We start from the raw sequence: 17,444 nt of genomic DNA, 5'->3' as shown, positions 1-17,444 counted from the left end.
TTCCCTTCACTATGACATTGGGAAATTCATTAGCGAGGGGACCACTACTATCCTTGAAGACTTGGTGGTGGCTCTCCTCTATTGGCCACATATGAAGATAAGAGATGACACCACTGTGATGGGCTCCTTAATCCACTGGGAATCATGGGATCCCAGAATAGCAGAGGCCAAGTGGTAGCATCCAACTGCCAAGGGCAGAGCAGGGCACATACACTGGAATGGGCAATAAAATGGTGGACATCACTGTGTTTTGACTCACAGGAATCTTGTCATTGGCTAGTTGTCACAGTGTCCCTAGGACTGAAAGAGATGGGCATCTTATTAAAATGCTGTGTGCTCTATGTAACAGGAAAAACTCCATATCTGGTGTCTAGAAGCTGATTTCAGTCACCACAGTGGACAGCCAGAATTTCTTGTCCATTTTCAGACCTAGTATTAACCCAGAGCCTCTTCTTTGAAAGGACGGCTGGGTCCTCTTAAAGAAGGACTCTTTACAAATGTATCCTATAAAACATCCTCCTGTAAGCCCTCCCCAGAGGGACCTCTGACCGTTTACGAGAGTGAACCACCATAGCCCACAGTCAAAGTCGGGGAATACAGCACTCAGGGCCCAAGTTCAGATCACAGAGCACACATCCTGTGGTTACTTCCCCACTTCCTAAATAGAATAGATGCACTTGGTAACCAGCAAAATCCCAGCATCAGCTCTGTGACACAAAGTGGAAGCCCCTGGAACTTCCTTTCTGACCAGGAGGGTAAAATATCTGCTGCCAGTTTCCTCACAAATAATTGAAAGAGAATTCACCTTGCCAATGGGAGAATTCACTTTCTTAGAAGGCAGCACAGCCTAGTCTCATAGGAGGAAAGCACTTGCCCCCTTTTTCATGCCTTTGGCCCTTTTCCTTTCAAAATAATAATGTACCATTATTGTGCTAAGAGCACTTGATTGCTTTCTGATCCAGATCAGCAAAAAGTTACACAGCACGTTGTTATTTAACACCGTGGATAGGTTCTTGGAAACTGACTTTAAGTGAGACAACGTATAACAAAACCAATTTTACGTAGGCTCATTGATACAGACAAGAGGTTAAGTTCCTATGGCATCTTTCTGGTTATAAAAACATTACCAAACTTCTAAATAAAAACCCCAAATACTTCTAATCATAAACATTAAAATGAATGTGAACTATAAGTGCATTTAAGAAAAATTAATAAGAACAAGATAATTATTACTCAGGGTTGCGAGAACTGAACCCTATCTGAGCAGCTCAGAGCACAAGGCAGGAACTGACTCTGACCATCGCAGGGCGCGCTCACACACACCCACAGTCACTCACACTGGGACCATGCAGACACGCCAGTTCCCCTCAGTGGTGCACATCTTCAGGCATCTCCTGGAGAAAACCCACACAGACATCAGGATAATGTGCAAACTCCACACAGACAGTGGTCCTGGCTGGAGGTGGTTTCCTTTTCTCTTGTCAATGTTGTAAAAAAATCATGTTGAATGTGACAATTTTATTCAAGGACCTGCTGTAGCTTTTTCCCCCACTTATTCTCAAATTTCTCCCATACTGGGGAGGGGTACAGGTCTCAGTTCATCTTGCCACATCACATCCCTAATCTGTAGATTCACTGATGCCTTGACTCATTTGTTCTTCATCCAGCAAGCTCTCAGAAGGCTCGCTGTACACCTGGCCTGTGCTGGACCCTGGGGAGTAGCTGAGGAAGCCATGCTCTGTGTGCTCAAGAAGGTGGCCCAGGTAGGGTGGATAGGGAAGCATTTTCAGTGCAATGAATGTTACTATTGAAGAGTATTCGGGGAAAAGAAAGTCAAGGAAAGCTCCTGGACAGAGCACTTCCTAAATTAAATCTCAGAGAGCCAGTAGGTGTTGGCCTGGAAGGATGATAGAGAAGGGGAATCCACATGGAGGAAACAGTGTATGGGAAGGCATGAGGACCAGAGAGAGGACAGCACAGTCAAGAGCAGGAGCAAGCTCAGCACAGCTGCAGTGCTGTGTGGGGTGTGGAGACATAGGAGGGGAAGCCTGAGAGGTCAGTAAGAGCCAGACCACCAGTCTTTCCTGGCCAGCTGAGAAGCTTGGAAATAGTGCAACCTAGGCTTGGCCACAGTAAAGCAGGCCTGTATTGCTTTCTGACAGACGGACACTTCACAAGTGGAGGGGAAGGGGACAGCACGTACCCACCAGGGGCCAGAGGATGAGCCTTTTGAAAAGTCCTTCTGGTTCTCCTTTCCTCTGTCTCCCAGGCTGGAGTGCAGTGGTGCAATCATAGCTCACTGGAGCCTTGAACTTCTGGACTCAAGCAGTCCTCCCGCCTTGGCCTCCCAAAGTGTTGGGATTACAGGCATGAGCCACTGCACCTGGCCCTTCCGGGGGCTTCTATCCAAATGTAAGGTTTGTGCAGGGACCACGTGTAGGAAATTGCCACCTTGTGGGTAATGCTGGAATTACAGATCTAGAAATGATGATGTTCCTTATTTCTGAATTCAATATGTATTTCCTAATAATTACAAGCCACAGTGCTGGAATAAGGAGCCGTCTGTCAGGTGGAGAGAACAGAAATGCATACAGAAGTCAGTGAATGTTCAGAGGTATGCCTGAAGCAATAGGTTGGTGAAGGAGGTCATGGAAAGCTTCAGAGATGACACCTGCACTGAGTCAGGTAAAAAGGGGTCTTTGGGGGCCATATTCACTTTCCATCCTGCAGCGCAGAATAGGAAAGGACTCACTCAAGGTCACACAGCTCTTCAGGGCAGAGCTGGGGCAAGCACCCAAGTTTCTGGGTATGTCAGCCCAGAGCTCTTTCTTATACGTGGTTGGCCTTCAGTTTAAATGGGTCCCACTCCTGGTGCTCTAGAAATGGCCTTTGCAGAATCTGGTCTTCTGCTCCTGCCTGTTCCCAGGCCCCATCATGGTAATTGGTCACAGCCAGCTTTCTGAGCAGTAATGTCTTCCTTTGTGATCTGAATTCTGTCTGTGTGAAATTGCAAAACACTAAAACTCTCACTAGGGTGAATACTGTGCTGAAGCCAGGATCTTGTCCTCCCTGGGAAGAAGAAACAAGATGTGTCCCAAGAGCATTTATCCTCAGGGACTAGCATAGTCCTTGGTACATACGTACTTTGTAAATATTTGTGATGTGAATGAATGAGTGAAGACAGGGGAGGTGGATAGGCCTGAGATGTTAGTCCCAGCTCTCTTTGTGGGCTTATCCAGAGTTGAGTCTTCTCTAGAATAGTCTGGAAAGATTAGTTGGGGATAGATTACAAAGGTCACTGAATGCCCAGCTAAAAAGATTGTCTTTCTTCTACTAGCAGAGGGGAAGCAAACCTGTTAGAGAACAAGGAAGGAGCAGGATCAGAATATAAGTTGATTTCATTCCTTGTCAAAGAGAGAAAAATAGTCCCAAGTCAAAACTCTATCTGTCCCAGAAAGCCATTGATATTACTTTGTGAACCCAAAAATATTGGAGACAGGTTTCAATCAATTTAGAAAGTTTATCTTGCCAGGGTTAAGGACACACCCATGATACAGCCTGAGGAGGTGCTGACGACATGTGCCCAACGTGGTCGGGGCACAGCTTGGTTTTATACATTTTAGGGAGAGATGAGACATCAATCATTATGTGTAAGAAGTACATTGGTTCTGTCTCGTGTGGTGGGACAAGCCAAAGTGGGGGCTTCTCGGTCATAGGTAGATAAGAGACAAATGGTTGCATTCTTTTGAGTGTCTGATTAGCCTTTCCCCGAATACACAGTTCACATGTGAGAGGAGGGTAGAGGAATAGTCACTTATCCCTTAGTCTGGCTCAGTGAATCTGCACTTTTACATAAACAATAGGGCAGAGGAAGCAATCAGATATGCATTTGTCTGGGGTGAACAAAGGGATAACTTTGAGTTCTGTCTGTCCTTTGTACTGCACGTGTGAAGATAAGCCATCAATTTACATAGCCAAGGTGAAATTCAACAGAACTGTTTTAGGGTAAAGACCCCGAGGCCCACAGAGAATTTCCTTGTGGGTAAATTATGAGAAAGGTATGTAGCTTTTTTTTTTTAATTGAAGCTTTGTAGCTATCTTATTTAGAAATAAAATGGGAAGTAGATTTGCCTGACTTAGTTCCCAGCTTGACTTTTCCCTTTAGCTTAGTGAGGGTCCGAGATAGATTTTCCTTTCAGGACTTAATGAAGAAATTGCACTAGGTCTTCTAGATATCTGAGTTTTTTTGTTTCTAAATTTAGTAATTAAACCATATCTCTAGAGAATAACTAGAAGCTGGCCTGTGATAAGCTTACAACACTCAGGAAACAAGCACAACCTTAGTGATACACTGTTGAATTTCCTTCTGCGACATCACCCAGGCTGTGAACCCTGCTACATACAGGGCCTCAGTACAGTAACTCTTCCTAACCTGGGTCTGGTGCAGTCAGTAATCTCTTTCCTCACTCTCTGCCAACTGCAGCACCATTGCATTAACTCCTGGAAAAAAGTCTGTAGTGGAGTGCTATAGGGCTCTGTTCTGGTCAATGTTTTTATCGGTAACCTAGACGAACTCAGAGTATTCAAATGCCCCCAAAGAAATTAATATACATTGGATAGGAAAAGCAATATTCAAAAAAGCTTGCATAGCTTAGCATGGTGAAGAGAAATCAAATGTTGAAATGTTCTGGAGATACATGTCAAGTTCTATGTTGGAGTTCAACACAAAAATGAGAAAGCCCAAGAGAAGGGAAGTGAAATCTATCATGCTGCTTTCAAAAGGGTCCAAGTCTGGAGCATGGCAGCCCCTCAGAAGTGAGTCTTTACTACTATGAACCAAATTTTCCAGAATTTAAGCATTTTAAAACCAACGTCCAGAATTTAAGCATTTTAAAACCAATGTCTTAGCTTTTTTTTTTCCCCACTTCAGGATGGCTGCCTTCCCAATGTCCCCAGAGTGGTTGGTGACAACTCAATAATGACTCTTCCTTAATGGTATGAAGAGAGGAATTGTAAAATTATGAGGAAACTTGCCACAATCATCCAAGAATTTAAAATATCCATTTGAAGTCTGGGAAATGGAGCCAGGAAGCACGTTATGGATGGGCACTCCTGGAAGAGATAGCATCTCCGTGTGCCTAGAAGGAGAAGAGCTTTGCAATTCTTTTCTATGAACCATGTGACAAAGATGTACCAAGAACTGCTTCTATCAGTGAAGGAGACAGCCTGGTTTCAGAGGAAATGCATTTACAGTGTTTCTTTGCTTTTAGACATCCAGCAAAAGAGGTATGTTGTACTCAATCTTTGTATTTCTCATCCTTTTTTTTCTTTTATCATTTTCATTTTGAGAATAAGTATGTATGGGGCCTCTCCTGTATCCCAGATATCATGCTGAATCAGATCTAGCTGTGGCTTCCAAGCCACTCTGGCCTAGAAGGGGGCTGTGACTTTGTGACTGTGTGCTCAGTACCTGGCACATAGTCGGCTCCCAATGATAGCCAATGTTCACTGACTGCTTACTGTCTGTCAGGTACCCTGCTAAGTATTTTATGTCTACTAGCTGATTTCAGCCCCACTGTCCATAAGGTGGTCATCGCTTATCTTAGATAAAACTGAGGCTCAGGGAGGTTAACAATGAAACTTGCCTGAAGTTACACAGCTGGTAAATGATGGAGTTGGCCCTCAAGTCCACACTTGGAACCACTGCACCTGACTATTTCTCCATAAGTATGTGTTAAATGAACAAATAAACATATGACATAAAAGGATGTAGGCCAAGCCCAGACAGAATATTGCGTCACGGCGATCAGAAGATACTTCATGCAGATTCTGCTTGAGGCAGGATTTAATGAACAAGAGTGATGCCCATCAGTAGAGGTGGGAGGAGCCACTCCAGGCAGGAGCGAAGAGGTCAGGGTTGGCAAACGCAAATGGCCTGGGTTTGTCAGTTATGGTGCCTGTTCACTGCCTCCATGAGTCTCTCCCACTCCACCATGGCCGATTCGATCAGGGGTGTTATGGACTGAACTGTATCTCCCTCCCGAATTCCCATGTTGAAGCCCTAACTCCCAGTACCTTAGAATGTAACTGTATTTGGAGATAGGACATTTAAAGAGGTAATTACATCAAAATGAAGCTTTATCCTTAAAATAAAGGATGGACCACATGGTGCTTGCAAGTCCTCTACATTCTGTGCTGTGTTTGCTATGGTAACACCAGCTGCTAGAACAAATAAGCCCCACTCTTCACCCGCTTATTACAATAGAAACTTGCTTCTTGCTCACGCACTAGTCTGTGAGAGGACAGCCTGTGTAGAGGGCAGTTTTTTCTGCATGGTGATTCATGGACCCAGATGCCTTCCATCCTGTGATTCTATATCCTTCAGAGCCTTAGAGTCCAACCAACAGATGGGGAAGGAGAAGGTGGGAAAGACACGCTTGTTCCCTGGCCATCTTGGCCTAGAAGTGACACACATCACTTTGGCTCACACTCCACGGGTGAGACGTAGTCCATGTCTGTCCCTAGATGCTGGGGTGGCTGGGAAGTATGGCCTGGGATGAAAAGATCCTTACTTTATAGAAAGGGAGCAGGAACACCTGGTGGACAGCTAGTGTGTCCTGCCATGTGTTTGGAATTCAGTTCTGAACTTGTCTCCAGCCTCTTCTCCCCGCGAATGGGCTGCCTTGTTTCCAAGAGAATCTGGAAGCCCATGGTCCTAGTGTATTGCCTTAAGGCAGAGTTCTAGTTTATTGCCTGTAATAATTTTTACAGCTAACCAAAGGGGCCATGACTGCTGGGCAAAGCTCCAACAGCTCAGGGGGATGGTGCCCACAGCAGGAGCTTGAAAGTGCCAGCAAGAGCCCAGGAGAGAGGAAATAGGAGTGTAAGTCCTACATTTGCAGCAGGAGAAGGGGAGGAAGAGCTGAATAGTCAGCAGTGTTCTGGAATGAGGAAGTGGGCTGCCTGCTTGCTTTCATTTCTTAGGTAAATATTTGCTGGAAGTTTGCCTTTTCTCTGAGTTTTTCGATGCTGTGACAAGAACTGGGCAGAACATCAGCTCATCAGAAGCAGTGACATCCAAGAGCCCGGAGGAACCTGAAGAACAATTGAGAGAAGCCTCCTTTGCCAACGCGTTGCCCACCAGGGCTGCACGTGGTACCCCTGCTCCAAGATGCTTCCCAAAAACACCAGGTAAGCTTTAAGAGGCAGATCTCAGACAGGTCACGCTGGATAGCGGCATGTTCCTAGCAACTGTCTTCTTTGATGCTGGTGATTAATGAAAACCAGGAGAAAGGCATGTTTCAGCTAATTTGTAGACAGGCTGGCATGGAGGAAATAACATAGATAGGCTACTTGGTCAGTGAATAGATTTCCTTTCATCTTCAGTTCAGAGACAGAGTGGAGTGGGCAGAGCCCAGATGTGTTGTTAGGGGGCCTGGGTTCAAATCCTGGAGTTTCCTCATCTCTGAATCAGGTGTGATACCTCCTGCCTTACCTAAACCACAGCTTTGCGAAGATCGTATGAGAACAAGAATGTGAAAGGATTCGAGATCTGTAAAGTCTTGCCCCGATGGCAGGAATTAAGAATTCTTATTCTAACCTTCAAATGTGTTAGATCCAAGAACTGAAAGCCTACTCCAAAATATAACAAAAAATCCAACCGTCACCTGGTGTCACAATATCTGTTTAGAACTGTGGAGGATCAAAGAGGGAAATGAGCCAAGAAAACACCAACAGGGGTGGGACTGTAAACTAGTTCAACCATTGTGGAAGTCAGTGTGGCGATTCCTCAGGGATCTAGAACTAGAAATACCATTTGACCCAGCCATCCCATTACTGGGTATATACCCAAAGGATTATAAATCATGCTGCTATAAAGACACATGCACACGTATGTTTATAGCGGCACTATTCACAATAGCAAAGACTTGGAACCAACCTAAATGTCCAACAATGATAGACTGGATTAAGAAAATGTGGCACATATACACCATGGAATACCGTGCAGTCATAAAAAATGATGAGTTCATGTCCTTTGTAGGGACATGGATGAAACTGGAAACCATCATTCTCAGCAAACTACCGCAAGAACAAAAAACCAAACACTGCATGTTCTCACTCATAGGTGGGAATTGAACAATGAGAACACATGGACACAGGAAGGGGAACATCACACTCTGGGGACTGTTGTGGGGTGGGGGGAGTGGGGAGGTATAGCATTAGGAGATACCTAATGCTAAATGACGAGTTAATGTGTGCAGCACACCAACATGGCACATGTATACATATGTAACAAACCTGCACGTTGTGCACATGTACCCTAAAACTTAAAGTAGAATAATAATAATAAAATTAAAAAAAAAAAAGAAAACACCAACAGGAATAATCAGAGTCACTTGGGAAAGGAGATTCCCAGAATCCCACCCACAGGAAGAGGGAGGGAACCTGAGCGCAGTGGATGGAAAAGACCTGAGGCCGGAAAGAGACCAGAGGGACGGCTTGCAGGACCAATGGACAGGGAGCACAGGAGGCAGCCAGAGGTGGGCAAAGACTGGAACTGGGAGGTCTGAGAGCATTATTCCTTTCCCCTCTCTCTCCAGCTGGCCCTTTGGGCTGGGAGAAGGGAAAGGCTAAGAGGAGGATTTTTAGGAAGATCCCTCTGGTCACAGGATGGAAAATGGTTAGGAGGTAGGAGCCCAAGCAGGAGGCTACTGAGATAGTCCAGACAAAGGGGACAGTGGCCTAGACGAAGGTGGTGGCTGTCAGGGTCGAGAGATGTGTCTGGATTTGGCAGGGATTGGAGAGGAAGGAGTGGAGGATGACTTCGGGTCCCTGACTTGGATGAATGGGTCAGGGGTGGTGCCACTCCTGAGATGAGGATGCCAGGGGAGGAGCAGGAAGTTGGGGTGTTCAGATGGGGCATGTTGGACTGGGGTGCCCATGGGACATCCAGAGACAGATAACCAGGAGACTGACAATTGGCCCTGTGGTCTGGAATTAGAGGGAAAGTCCAGGATGGACCCAGAGAATGTAGCTTACCTTTTGGTGCCAGCTGTGCCCCTTGGACCCTTGACATTCCTTTGAAGTCAGCATCATGCCCCTGAGAGCTTCTACCCCTCCCTCTCAGGGCCCCCTCTCCATCACGGTCCTCTTCCTGGGTATGGTTCAGCTGGTCAGGGTCCTTCTCACAGGGCGGGGCCCAGCCTGAGCATGTAGTTCAGATTTGTCTACCAGTGAGGGGTGGGGGAGGGGTGTCACTGTTCCCACTAAGGACCCCAGACATGAAACCTTTATCAACGTCTTAATGTCATTGTAGTGCCTGAATATGTTTCCTCTTTGGAAAATATAAGAAGGGTTCAAACTCCAGCTCTGCCAGCCTCTAGCTAAGTGACTTTGGGCTTTTACTTAACCTCTCTAAAGCCTCAGTTTTCTCATCCGTGAAGTGGGAATACATGTTACACAGGTTGTGAAGGGTTAAGTGAGACAATAACTATAAGAACCTTATCCAAATGCCCAGCGCACAGCACATGTTCAATAAACAATGGCTATTATTATTATTTTTATTAAGTGAAAAGAAATGAAAAAGAGTATGGCTTTATTAGACAGTTAAGAAAGAAAGGAGGTAGAAAAGAAAAGTTTTTGTCTTCTTCAACAACCAATTTTTTTCGTGGTAGCACTCTCTGAACTTTTCAGACATGCATGAAAACACCCTCCATGCACATTTTCTAAAGCAGGGTGCCAGCCGGAGCTGACCATTCCTAGCCAGCCATACAGCAAGGTCAAAATGAATGGAGAAGTCAAGGCAAAGACAAAGAGAACAGAGATTTGGACACACAGAGAAGAAAGAGAGAGGCTCCGGGAGAAAATGAAATAAAAATGGGGTGTTTATGTGTGGGCTTGATTGCAGAACTTTTCCCTGATTCTCAGAAGGTCACAGAAAGTGGCAGACATAGAGACAAGCCAACACACAAAGAGAGAAAGGCAGGGGGGCCACATGTGACGCTCTGAGGGGCTGTCAGAGGCAGGCCTGCAGGGGAAAAGGAGAAACTGGGAAACAACCAGAAAGACAGTCAGCAAACTTATGTGGGTTTATGGTAGTCATGGACTTCCTCTTATTTTATTTTAAAAATGTAAGCTTTTTATTATGGAAATATGCAAACCCATGCAAAAGAAAAGAGAAGAGTATCATGAACCACCAGCTTCAACAATTGTCAACACATATGGCCAGTCTTGTTTCATTGATACTCCCCCATCCCCTCCTCCTCTCCTAGGCAGCCTATTATTTCATCATGGATTTCATTTTTGTGTTTTTGTTTGAGACAGAGTCTCACTCTGTCACCCAGGCTGGAGTGCAGTGGTGCAATCACAGCTCTCTGGCAGCCTTGGTCTCCCTGGCCCAGGTGATCCCCCCACCTCGGCCTCCTGAATAGCTGGGACCATAGACATGCACCTCTAAGCCCAGCTAAGCCTTTTTTTTTTTGTAGAGATGGGAGTCTCCTTGTGTTTCCTTGGTTGGTCTCAAACTCCTAGGTTCAAGCGATCCGCCCCCGTCAGCCTCCCAAAGTGCTGAGATTATAGACTCGAGCCACCATGGCCTGCCTGGATTTCATTTTTGAAAAGAATTCTGCTTTCTCCAGGGAATTCTTAAAGTGGTGTACAAGTGATCTGATACAGAAGTTTGTTCTCAAACCTACACAAGCCCCTGCCGTTCTCTCATCTTGATTCTGAGAGAGCCCAGACTGCCCTGGCCATAGGAGCTGAAAATTATATTGAAATCAAAACTTGGCAGTCAGAGAGTTCTTTTATGACCATCCAGATTGTTAGCATTCAATGCCTGGCTCCCCAGCTTGCTAGCTGCGTAAGTTTGGACAACATTCTAGATCTTTCAGTGCCTCAGTTTCGTCATCTGTGAAATGGGGTGATAATGTACTTTTCCCATAGGGCTGTTGTGAGGATGAAACGAGGTGGTAAACATACTAAATGTTTAAAACAAAGCTTGGCACATAGTAGACCCTTGAGGGATGTTAGCTTTCCATCCACCCGTTTAGGAAACATGAGGGAGTGCCAACTGTTGCCAGAGATATGGGCAGGAGCTGGGCACAGGGAGCTAAATGAGAAGGGCCTCTGCCCTCGAAGAGCTCCCCATCCAGTGGGGGACACAGGCCTATGAAAAGTTAGCTCCAAACAGTGGACTGGTGGCTGTGAAACTGGGCTGTGTCCCAAGCAGTCCATCCCATCCCCTCAATTCAGAAGTGAGCAAACAAAGACCTATGGGGCCCCTGAGCCTAAGGAGCCACAGTGCTTAGCAGCAGAGCTGGGATGGACTCAAACTGGATTTTCCTGACTGGGCCTCTTCACATGAGGGCTTCAAAGGAGGCCGGTGGCTCAGGAGGGCACCTGGCCCATGCTGGGCAAAGGTGCTGGGCTTTGGGTCAGTCTTCCTGCAGTAGGGAATGGTAAGATTGGTCATGGGACCAGGCGTGGGCAGCCGCTCTGGCTACTGGTTAACCAGGTGGGGACTGCAATTCACTGCACGGTCAGGGGCCCAAAGGTAGTGGAGTCCTTGGCACTTTTAGCCCTAGCAGAAGGCCAGGGATGCCAGCCCGGCTGAGCACAGCCATTCGTGGCACTGGACTGGGGCTGGGGGATGGAAGGCAGAGCCTGTGGGGAATGGGAGAGGTTGCCACTGCTTACCAGATGCTCTGGGGACAGAGGAGCAGACAGGGTCCAGGCTCCGAGGGGGTAGAAATGCAACCACTGACAGTCCCCTTTCAGTTCTGTGAAAGGAAAAACACCTTTCTTTTGTCAGAGCTGTCCAAAAGCGGGGAAAAGATTGAGAAAAGAAGCACTACTCTTTGGGCACGAGGCCGGGCACTCAACTCTCATTGTATCTCATCCACACAGAGCACTGGAAGGGGGACACTGGATCCATTTTCAGGATGAGAAGAGTAAGACCCAGAGAGGGGCATGGCTTGCCCACAGTCACACAGCTGGTGCGTGGTGGAGCTGGGACTCACTCTCCTGGCTCCAAAGCCCACACTTTTCCACTGAGCCTGGCTCACTCAGCAAGATGGCCGGGTCGGCCTGGGAGATACAGGGTTCCTACCCCTGAAAGTGCCCAAATGGAGCTTCAGGGCTGCCCTGTGGGGAGGGAGAGTGACAGAGAGTGCGGAGGCATTCACACTTCCCATGGGTGGATGCTAGTCTGTGATGCCACTACTTCGAGTGGATGAGGGGCCAGGAGACAGCTCAGCTGTATGCAGGCCAAGTACACACAGTGCAGAGTGTGTGTCTCCCTGGCACCTGCCCTTCCTGCATTCTCTCCTTCCTTCCTTCACTCACTCATTCATTCAGCAAGCACTTACTTGGATTTATTATGTACCTTGCCTGAAGTCCAGAAGCTCAGGGTAAGGGTTGGGTAAAGGACGGTTGGAATTCACAGTTGAATAAAACGTGTTTCTAGTTTTTGAAAACCTCACAACTGTAAAGTGAGAGATGAGATGTGAAAAGTGTCCCTATAGCATGAAGAAGATGTGATGAGTGCTAGAGAGGACCCTCAGCCAAGTTCAGTGGGGCTGGGAGAGGAGAAGTGGGAGGGAGGAGGGAATGACTTTGGGTCAGGGAGGATCGAGCAGGAGGGCCCAGAGAGGCGATAAGGTCTGAGCTAAAGTTTCCACCTGACCTCACTTGCTGTTTACACATCTGAGCAGGTCGCAAGTGTTTAGGATCCTGCAGTGTGAAGACACATTTTTGCAGAATGCGTCAGAGGCCTTCATGGACAGATGGCCCCCTAGCATCATCTAAGAGTCAAGTTTGTTTGTGTTTTCTTTTTCCAAACACTTGGTTGCAAGCCATTAGTGGGTTGTAAAATCAATTTAGTGTTTATGACCAGCGTTGTACAAAATGAATGGGACAGAGTACAAATGACTTGAACCAAATTAGGACTACCAAAGGGCACTAAGCATGGTAAGGGTATTGTTTTGTGAAAATTCATTAAACACGCATGCACAGAAATTTGTTAAACATGCATGTGTGCACACACACATCTCAACTGGGTCATAGTTGTAACTATGAGTCGTGTGTTACATATGTAACACATACAATTGTGACTTGTAATTAAAAAATTTTGTCTGGTCCAATGTCCTCATTTTACAAAGTAGGGAAAAAGGATTTGTGCAATGCAGAGCGTAGAGAAGAACATAGGGTGGAGTGCTGGCTTTCTCTTGAGTTCTTTTATTTAACCTTGTTGTCTTTCCTCTAAAGCATAGTTAATGTTGACCTTGGTCCTAGAAACTCTGACATCTTCATTATTTTAGGAAATGCCAGAGCCAGCGTCACTTGTGCCCAGTAGTATGCTGGGAAATGTATCATAACTGGCTCTTGAAAAAGTATGCTTATGTATATATAAGCTTATTATAAATTATACTGATATAATACATTTTACATAATTGACAAATAAAAAATATACAATATCTTTAATGCAAATTCCATTCAGCCAATTAATTCTCATAGAATGCTTTCCTTAATTTCTGCTGAATTCATCTGTAGCCAAGCTATGATTGCAATTGATGAGTGAACATAGTTTCAGCATGATTATTGGTTGATATTTTTATTTATAATAATGAGCAAGACAAATGGGAAACAACAGAGACTAGATGTAAGTCAGGACTTGTTGATTGTCAGGAGCTACTTTGCTGAGTGGGGTAAACGTTTTTGAATTCTGGAAGAATATTTTCTCAATTATTTCTGCTATGCACTCTGTAATAGTTACAAACATGTTTTTAAATCTGCATTATTAACATTTTCTCTGTCACTTTACAGGCAATCTACAAAACAATAAATCAAGCCCTGATTTGTAGTGTTTGCCTGTTGCCATGATATAAACACTCCCCCCATGGCTGATGTCAAGCGAGATGATGTCACTGAATATGGAGTTGGAAAGCGATGCACAACAGCACATCATAACAGTGTTTACATTATACAGATGCAACAGATGTAAATAATCCCAAGAGCATAGATGATAGTAAAAGGTAGCAAACAATAGGGAAGTGATGAATTTTGTTGTTTAGAGACAGGGTTTCCCTGTGTTGCCCAGGCTGGTGTCAAACTCCTGGGCTCAAGAAATCGTCCTGCCTCATCCTCCCGAGTATCTGGGACTATCGGTGCCCACCACTGTGCCCAGCTTGAAGAGATGAGTTTTGAGTCTTTTTATGTCTTTGTTTTTAATATAACTTATTTAATTATAGGTTTATATAATTTAATTTTTAAAAACAATGGTGGTGCTTCACAACTAGCTTGCAGAATTCCTTAGAGCATGACAATTGGTTCTTCCAATTTGGCACAAGCCAGCCTCAGCACCTCTACATCTACCTCAGACCTCCAAGGCAGGATACTGGGGAATGAACTAGGGGATCCATGGGATTCACAAAGGCAGGGCAGGGCTGATGCAGGATCAGACATCCCAAAGTACACATGGCTGCATTGCAGAAGGCATCACGTGCATGCACACTCACACGCACTCTGCACACACCCCTTCCTCCTTCCCTAACCCACTCTGCACTGAGAAGTGGGAACCGTTTCTTCTGTGCCCGCAAGGTGGTCAGCGCCCTGCTCAATGAGCACAGTGAGGGACCTCAAAAGTCCTGGGCAGCTGATGCTTCTGCTCTCTGCTCTCTGGGCCTCAGTTCCCTGGCAGAGAGTCCCATGGAATTAATCACCATTCCCTGAGCCTCTTTGCCAGGCACTGGACTGGTCTCTGAGGACAGAGGTGAGTTGGCCACAGCCTGGAAAGCCAGGAAACTCTGGAGCTCCAAGAAACCACCTGAGTGAGCCAAGGACTGGGACAGAGGAAGGGGACGTGAAAGGGAACCTGACTCCCACTCTTCCTTCCTCCTGGGTAAATCATCACACCTCGTTATATAATCAGTTCCTCATTTTAAAAAAGGGCTGATACAACCTACCTCATAAGATTCTAGTAAAGGTTGAGTTAGGTAATAAATAGCAGAGTGCCTGGGACATAGGGACATAGGGACACAATAAAGTGACACCAATCAGTGAAAGCTACTATCATAGGTTTAACTTACTACTACAGAGTGATCATGTTAGGACCAAAGAAAGCAGAAGGATGTGGGAGACGCCACCCCGCTCCTGCCGGCAAAGACAATCAGTGGCACATGTTGGAGAATGGAGGGAGGAATATAGATAACTGTGTTCTAGATGCAGCACATAGGTGTATGTCGCTCTTCAGATTGACCCTCATTTTATCCTTTAAAATAAAAATTTAATTGACACATTGTAATTCTACATATTTATGGAACACAATTTGATGTTTTGGTTTATGCAAGTGCTGTACAATGATCAAATCTGGATAGTTAGGATACCTATTATCTTATACATTTATCATTTATTTATGTTTAGAACATTAAAAACCTCTGCTTCAGCTATTTTGTAGTATACAATACCTTGCTATTAGCTATAGTTACCCTACTGTGCAATAGAACACCAGAATTTATTAATCTTTTTTAATTATCACTTTGTACCCATTCACCAACTTCTCCCCATTCTTCCTTCTCCCATTCCCTCCCTGGTTTCTGGTAACTACTGTTCTACTTCTGTATCACCTTTTTAAAAGATTCTGCATATGAGTAAGATCATTTGGTATTTGTCTTTCTGTGTCTGGCTTATTTCACTTAACAGAATGTCCTCCGGGCTCGTGCATATTGTTGCGAATGATAGGATTTCATTCTTTTTTATGGCTCAATAGTATTCCACTGTGTATGCACCACAATTTCTTTATCCATTCATTTGTTGTTGAACACATGGGTTGATTCTGTACCTTGGCTATTGTGAATAGTGCTGCGGTAAACATGGGAGTGCAAATACCTCTTTGATATACTGATTTCATTTTCTTTGGATAAATACCCATACTGGGGGTTGCTGGAGTATATGGTAGTTCTAGTTTCAGTTTTTTTTGAGGAACTTCTATACTGTTTTCCATAATGGCTGTACTAATTTACGTTCCCACCAAAAGTGTGTAAATGTTCCCTTTTCTTCACATCCTCACCAACACTTGTTTTGTTTTGTCTTTTTGAATAGCCATTCTAACTGTAGTGAGTTGGTATCTCATTGTGGTTTTGATTTGTATTTCCCTCATGATTAGTGATGTTGAAATTTTTCATGTTGGCCATTTGTATGTCTTCTTTTGAGAAATGGCTATTAAGTTCTTTAGCCCATTTTTTTGTTGGGTTAAATAACTAGTTGTGCTGTTGAGTTGTTTAAGTTGCTTATATATTCTGGGTATTAACTCCTTGTCAGATAGTTTGCAAATCTTTTATCCCATTCTGTAGGTTGTCTTGTCACTCTGTCAGCTCTTTCCTTCACTGCACAAAAGCTTTTCAGTTTGGTGTAATCCCGTTTGTCGTTTTTGCTTTTGTTGCCTGTGCTTTTGAGGGCTTACTTTAAAAATCCTTGCCCAGCCCAATATCATCAAGCATTTCCCTGCTGTTCTCATAGTTTCATAGTTTTAAGTTTTACATTTAAGTCTTTACCATTTTGATTTGATTTTTGTATGTGGTGAAAGGTAGTGGGGGTGTCTCATTTTTCTGCATGTGGATATCCAATTTTTCCAGCCCCGTTTATTGAAGAGAGTGTCCTTTCCCCAGTGTGTGTTCATGGCACCTTTGTGAAAAATCGGTTAGTTGTAGATTCATGAATTCATTTCTGGGCTCTCTGTTCTGTGCCATTGTTCTACGTGCCTCTTTTTATGCCAACACTATGCTGTTTGGGTTAGTATAGCTTTGTATTAATAGTATATTTTAAAGTCAAATAGTGTGATGCCTCCAGGTTTATTCAGGATTGCTTTGGCTATTTGGAGATTTTTGTGATTCCACATACATTTTAGAATTGTTTTTTACATTTCTGTGAAGAATATTATTGGTGTTTTGATAGGGATTGCATTAAATCTATAGACTGCTTTGGGTATTTTATGGCTATTTTAACAACATTAATTCTTTCAATCTATGAACATGGACCATCTTTCTATTTATTTGTGTCCTCTTTAATTTCTTTTATCAGTGTTTTATAGTTTCCAGTGTAGAGATCTTTCACCTCTTTGGTTAAGTTTATTCCTAGGGGTTTGTTTGGTTTTTCTCTTTCTTTCTTTTTTCCTTCCTTCCTTCCGTTCCTTCCCTCCCTCCCTTCCTCTCTCCCTCCCTCCCTTCCTCCCTCCCTCCCTCCCTCCTTCCTTCCTTCCTTCCTTCCCTGTATAGCAATGATATTTTTATATTTTGATTTGGCCTCCTGACACTTTATTGAATTCATTTGCTAGTTCTAATAGTTTTTTGTCAAGTCTTTAAGACTTTCTAGATATAAGATTATGTCATCTGCAAATAGAAACAATTTGACTTCCTCATTTCCAATATGAATGCCTTTTATTTTTTTTTTCT

At 44.5% G+C, this 17,444-nt stretch overlaps 1 protein-coding gene across 5 annotated transcripts in view; it reads left to right on the top strand.

Annotated features, from left to right (window-relative positions):
- Nucleotides 1-17,444, top strand: part of LOC100437300 (stimulated by retinoic acid gene 6 protein-like) — a 72,950-nt gene that overhangs the window by 6,365 nt on the left and 49,141 nt on the right. For 4 of the 5 annotated variants that reach the window (XR_010136488.1, XM_063714135.1, XM_063714136.1 and 1 more), the window contains exons 3-6: nt 1,668-1,763; nt 2,538-2,685; nt 4,957-5,286; nt 6,985-7,191. Coding sequence is in view for 4 of the 5 variants with exons in the window: in XM_063714135.1 (XP_063570205.1) it covers nt 7,172-7,191 (20 nt within the window). In the remaining variant the exon portion in view is untranslated. The remainder of the gene's footprint in view (nt 1-1,667; nt 1,764-2,537; nt 2,686-4,956; nt 5,287-6,984; nt 7,192-17,444) is intronic. The other variant, XM_063714138.1, reaches the window with a different exon arrangement.

The sequence above is a fragment of the Pongo abelii genome, chromosome 13 (assembly GCF_028885655.2).
Source record: "Pongo abelii isolate AG06213 chromosome 13, NHGRI_mPonAbe1-v2.0_pri, whole genome shotgun sequence".
NCBI lineage: Eukaryota > Metazoa > Chordata > Mammalia > Primates > Hominidae > Pongo > Pongo abelii.
Note: the sequence above shows the minus strand (reverse complement) of the source record. Positions and strands in the feature narration are given on the sequence as shown.